Source organism: Macrosteles quadrilineatus, unplaced genomic scaffold, assembly GCF_028750875.1.
Source record: "Macrosteles quadrilineatus isolate MER2022 unplaced genomic scaffold, UCM_ALF_1.0 Scaffold_22__1_contigs__length_1958994, whole genome shotgun sequence".
Taxonomy (NCBI): domain Eukaryota; kingdom Metazoa; phylum Arthropoda; class Insecta; order Hemiptera; family Cicadellidae; genus Macrosteles; species Macrosteles quadrilineatus.
In genome coordinates, this window is record NW_026542615.1 from 1,384,340 (window position 1) to 1,390,497 (window position 6,158).

The 6,158-nt window shown below is 39.1% G+C and overlaps 1 protein-coding gene across 1 annotated transcript; it reads right to left on the reverse strand.

Annotated features, from left to right (window-relative positions):
- Positions 1–1,555: 1,555 nt before the first annotated feature.
- On the reverse strand, positions 1,556–5,212 carry LOC129005522 (uncharacterized protein K02A2.6-like). The gene is made up of 2 exons (XM_054434432.1): positions 4,824–5,212; positions 1,556–3,959 (listed from the first exon to the last, which is right to left on the reverse strand). The coding sequence occupies exons 1-2, from the start codon at positions 5,210–5,212 to the stop codon at positions 1,556–1,558; spliced, it is 2,793 nt and encodes a 930-aa protein (XP_054290407.1).
- Positions 5,213–6,158: the final 946 nt, after the last annotated feature.

Below are 6,158 nucleotides of genomic sequence, written 5' to 3' on the forward strand. Positions count from 1 at the left end.
GATGGGGTTTGTTCAGCAATTGAAACTAAACTCCACTACTTGAGTTTAATTTACATTACATTTATCCACATTATTTATTTTCAAATTATTATTTTTCTAATGAAACTAGTAATATAAATGGAAGTAGTTGGTTCTTTAGGATTTTAGTTATCTTGGTGTTCAGAGAATTATGTTTTAAACCAGGTTATGATGGGATTCAAAGTAATGTTAAATAGTTTTGAATATTTTTAGTAGGCTAGATAGGGAGAAATTTAAAAAGAAAACTGTGAATTTAAAATTCCCAAGTCACTTTTATGGAGAATTACAATACTTTTGTAATTTGCTTGTATATGCATACATTTTGAATACATTTGGTCAATTTGTTTATTTTATACCAAGGTTTTAAACCAATAGTTTGCAAAAAAACTAACTTTATAACATCCTTGCTAGCAGCAAACCTAAGTACTCATTAAGCCTAGCAACGGTAATTCAACAAGGAATGAATATGACATGTTAAAGAAATATTTAAGTGACATGTGAGTCAGGTAAATGGAAATTTTCTACGTCTGCACGTTTCCTGTGGTGAGGGTATTATATTATTTAATCTTATAATCTCTTAAAGTTCCTCCATAAGTGAACTAGAAAGCTTTTAACATCCTAGAAAAATTTCATCGTTGTAACTTTTACATTATAAAATACACACTGTTTCAAGAGACCCATTTCCAAGTCTTGGCAAGAGCCTATATTAACTGTAATAGTTTATTGTTGTTCTTTTATTGCTCTCTTGTTGGTAGTTTGAAACTCTAAAGGTAAAAACGCAAGAATGTTTTAAAAATGCATCTTAGCGTTGCCTACCTAGTAAATATACCTGCGTTCAGTGTAAATATAAGACTAACAGCCATTTAGAAATTTTTAGTTGTTCAAGATATTTTGTTTATTAATATGGGTCTCTTCCATCTTAAGATATATACGAAGTTTCATAAGGATCCGTTGAAAAAATTGAAAGATAAAAATGTTTACGTAAAAAATGCAAAATGGCGGATATCTGGTAACGGAGCGGTTTTGTAAAAATGTTTTACTGATTTTCTCTTTATTTTGACCTAAGGAATCACTACGTGAATTATGTCCCCACCTTTTTTTAACACCATGTATAATGAATACTGTAATAACTGTACTTCAATACTTAGTAAGATTAAAAGAACCCGATACTAGGGACAACTTACTATTTAGCATGACAACTCCGACTGCCGTTTCACTCCGCTTCGTGCCATCGTTCCTCGTCGGTGACGTCACTCAGCAGTGCAGCCAACCACACACACAAACTCAATATTCTTCTGGCAATGTAATATAGCCTTATATATTACACTCGCCCAAACTTAAAATAAAACTCTTCTCTATCGGCCTAACCTTTTTCTTCTAGGCTAAGCCAAATAAACAATTTTTTCTTTTCTTCTTTTACCATTTTTTTTTGTTTGTTTATAAGCTTCACAAAATATTTCAATAAACACTAAAAATAAACTTTTCTTCTTCAATAAAATAAACTTAAAATCGTCTCTCTCTAGCTCGGCCTTTTAACTTAAAGGTCGAGCCGCTTCGGCTTTTGCACAGTCCTTTGAGATCTCCGAAGTGATGGCGGGCTGCACTGCTGGCTGGGCTGCACTTCGGGATGCTCGTCTGTAGTGTGCGTAGCTGGAGATTTTGGTAGGCCTACACTCCGTTGTTGTCTTGGTGAGGTATTCCGAGTTTCCATGACACGAGGTGATCGCTCTGGCGGAGTTTGTATTCCCACAGTAGACTTGTGCTCAGGGGATTTGATCGGAGATTGCACTACCGGCCTATTGACTGTAACTTCCTCTTCCTCAGTCAACTTACTAGATCTCAAATGATCAGCGTGGCAGAAACGTATTTTACCTCCCAGGACGCTCACCACATAAGTAGACGGACTTTTCCGCTCCAAAATTCTCCCAGGAATCCAAGAAATGATCTCCTGCCGTACTGACTTCACAAGCACCTTTTCTCCCTCCACAAAGGATCTGAAACTTCCCCGATGGTTATCGGCTGCTTCCTTCTGCGCCTCCCTCTTCTTATCAATGGCTGACAATAAACAGGGTTTAAGCATTGTCAACTTAGTTCTCGGTTTCCATTGAAGGAACAATTCCGCAGGGGTAACACCAGTGACAGTACTGGGTGTGTTGCGAAATGCAAAGAGGAAATTATCCAATTTATGTTGTAAAGAAATGGTCTCAGAACCACTAGCCATAACCTGTCTTTTAAGGTTCTTCTTGACTTCCTGTACAAATCTTTCTGCAGCCCCATTCGAGGCAGGATGGTAAGGAGGTGAGAGCGTAAACTTAATACCGTTGTTGCTCAGAAATTCTCTGAATTCCCCACTAGCAAAATTGGGACCATTATCACTGACCAATTCTTCCGGTAGGCCAAAAGACGCAAACAGCGTACGCAGTTTTTCAATGGTTTTAAACGATGTAGTAGATTTCATGATAAACACTTCTAGCCATTTGCTAAAACTATCAACAACTATGAGCATTTGTTGTCTTGTTAGTGGGTCTTCCGCATAATCCACGTGGATGCGCTGCCACCTACTTGAAGCTCTAGGCCACTGACATAATGGCACCTTAGCCACAGCATTCCTTGTACACTGACACACATGACATGAGAGAACAGTCTCTTCAATGGTTTTATCAATTCCCGGCCACCAAACAAAGCTTCGGGCTAACATTTTCATCCTATTTATTCCGGGATGCTGATCATGCAGCAATTGGATAACGGCACTCCTCAGTTTCTCTGGCACCACTACTCGACTACCCCATAAAACACACTGGTTCTCTACGGACAACTCATCCCTTCTTCGAAAATAAGCAACCAGTTCAGAATCTTGACTATCACGCCATCCATGCCAAATGAAATCTCTGACCTTTGTCAAAACAGGATCAGTATCAGTAAGTCGAGCGATATCCTTAGCAGTAATAGGATTGAGATCACTCACCAATTTGAAACAGTCAAAGGCCTCTACCAGGGAAGAAACATGAGAGATGTAGTTGGAATCCAGCTCCAATTGGTCGTCATCAGGTAACGGTAATCTCGAAAGAGCGTCCGCATGTGGCAAGTCCAAGCCACGGCGGTACTTTACTTCAAAACTGTAGGCGGAGAGGATCAGGGCCCATCGTTGAAGACGCGCAGCGGCGACACAGGGAACTCCCCGCTTATTTCCAAAGATTGTCACTAAAGGAGCATGGTCAGTCTTGACTCCATAACTTTGAAGACGTTGAAGAACACTCTCCAAGCGTGACAACGCTTCCTCTTGCGAAGATCCACCCACCAGTACGTCATCCAAATATGCCACTGACCCAGGTAGGCCACCAATAATTTTGTCCATGGCCGCTTGAAAGAGAGCCGGAGCCGAAGACAAACCATACGGCAGACGTCGCAAACGCACTAAGCCTTTGTGCGTAGTTAGAGTCAAGAGTGGTTGGGACTCCTCCGCCACAGGAAGTTGGAGATACGCTGCCTCCAAGTCCAAAACTGAAAACCAGCTACAACCTGCTAGAGTAGCAAAAATGTCCTCCGGTTGAGGCAAGGGATAGTGTTCCGACTGGATCACTTGATTAAGGGTTACTTTAAAGTCCCCGCAGAGTCGCACCCCACTTTTCTTCTGAATCACCACAATAGGAGTAGCCCACTGAGAGCTGGTAACGGGATAAGCAATACCTTCAGCAATCATCCTATCAATCTCATCTTCTACTGATTTACGCAACGCGTAAGGAACAGGGCGATATTTACAAAATTTTGGCACAGCATCCTCTTTTAACACAATACGTGCCTCAACATCCTTAATTTCTCCAGGACCTCCTTTGAACACAAAGGCATACTTTTGTTTCAACCCAGAAACGACTTTAGGCTCAACGGCCTTACCTAGGGTTAGGTTAGGTTCACCACCCTTAGATTTAACACTGCCTGATAGGCTATTAACATTACAAGTAAAAATAGACTTCCAGTCAAAAGCAATATGTTGTAGCCAACTACGGCCTAGAAGCATAGGCTGGTTCGTACGATCAATCTTAACGACTATCATAGGTAAATGATAAGTCTGGTCCATGTAGGCTACTTTGACTAACGCTTGTCCAACAACATTGACTTCATTGCCTGAATATGTAAGCAACTTGATATCTACAGTACTCAATTGTACATGAGGGAAATATTTGTTAAACAATTCTTGAGGGCACACAGTTAGTGCCGAGCCAGTATCAATTTCCATTAATACGGATACATTCTCTATTTCTAGGCTTACCTTAAAGGCAGAAACATTATCACCAGAATTCATACTGTACAAAGACAAACTTTCAAACTCCACTTCATCTGGACCACCACTAGGCCTAGGCCTATTTTCCTCTTCCATCTGATGGATTTTAAATTTACCACTTTTTATGGAATTTTTCACTGGATTTTCATTTTTGAACCTGCAAACCTTACTGATGTGGCCCAACTTTTTACACCCATGGCACTTGTAATTACTATACGGGCAATTATTAGCCCTATGCTCTGGATTGCCACAACGAAAACACTTATTTATCTGAGACATATCTCCCTTCACATCACTTGAATTTGATTTAGATCCCGCACTGTGAAAATTTGAACCTCGGTTGGAAACACGTGCATTCTTCTTGACCTGAAACCTGGAAATTTCCTGAACACTTGTATTCGAGACTAGACCTGTTTGTTTCTCGGCCTGTTCAAGCCTGAGTGCAAGAGCCAACGTTTTCTTCAAATCCATTTCTTCGGAAAGTAATTTTTGACGAATTGCTTCATTTTTAATTCCCGAAACTAACTTGTCTCTCAGTGCGTCCGATAAGAATGTTCCAAAATCACACGTCGAAGCCAAATGCTTCACTGCCACTACGAACTCGGCAATACTTTCAGATTGTTTCTGGCATCGACTATAAAAAGTATAACGCTCAGCGACCACAAGGCGTTTAGGAGAATAATGATCTTCCAAGATTTTGCTCAAATCATCGTAAGATTCTTCATCAATCTTCTTAGGAGAAATAAGATCGGTGAGGACGGCTAATATTTTAGGGCCTATTACAGTAATCAAGATGGAGACCTGCTTCACGTCCTTGACCTCGTTGGCCTTGAAAAAGTGTTTCAAACGTAACAAATACGAACTAATATCTTCTTCGTACGGATTAAACTCCGATATCCGACCGATACTAGACATTTCACGCACACGCGGATTTAATTTCGTCGCCAAATGTAATAACTGTACTTCAATACTTAGTAAGATTAAAAGAACCCGATACTAGGGACAACTTACTATTTAGCATGACAACTCCGACTGCCGTTTCACTCCGCTTCGTGCCATCGTTCCTCGTCGGTGACGTCACTCAGCAGTGCAGCCAACCACACACACAAACTCAATATTCTTCTGGCAATGTAATATAGCCTTATATATTACAAATACCCTAATGGCTAATAGTTCAACATGGGTGTGTAATTCCTTCTGAACACATTATCAAGGTTAAGTTTATTAAACTATGATAAAATCCCTCTAAATCGGTGTGGGTTAAATCTTTGACTACTGATATTAACTAGACATTTTATCTCAATGTTAAGGTTATTGCCATTCATTAAAATCATATCCTCATCAGCCAACGAAAAATTGCGTGATGTAAAATAATGATTTCTGCCGAATACACAAACCTTTTTACCCAGTAAAACTGATAGAGCAGTTAAGAATTTTATAGTTAACAGTTTAATATAATGCAGGATTATCATTGTTATATAGTTAATTCTACAGCTATAAATTATATTGAATAGAGAACTGATTTTGTTGCTGTAAGTCCTTCCATGTTGATGTGCATATATTGTATTCTTGCACATAATTAATTAATATAAGACTTTTTATAATTCACAAGTTTAAAAAAAATGGCATTTCAAATTAAATAGTTTGAGATCAAATTGGTTTGATTGAATAATATTGGTCTAATACTGAGGATAACATACAAGTTTATTTCATAGATGTCCTAGGTTGTCCTAGGTTGTGAAGGAAGTACGAAATACAAAAGATGTATGGACAACTATAACTGCTAACATTATTGACAAAACACTACTACACTCCTGCTTTTGTTTTACAACTACTCCTCCTAAACGGCTGAAGCCATATG

Coding starts and splice junctions, on each gene's coding strand:
- LOC129005522 (XM_054434432.1), bottom strand. CDS start 5,212: ATGTCTAGTATCGGTCGGATATCGGAGTTTAATCCGTACGAAGAAGAT. Junction 3,960..4,823: donor TCGGACGCACTGAGAGACAA/GTTAGTTTCGGG, acceptor TAATGTTAATAG/CCTATCAGGCAGTGTTAAAT.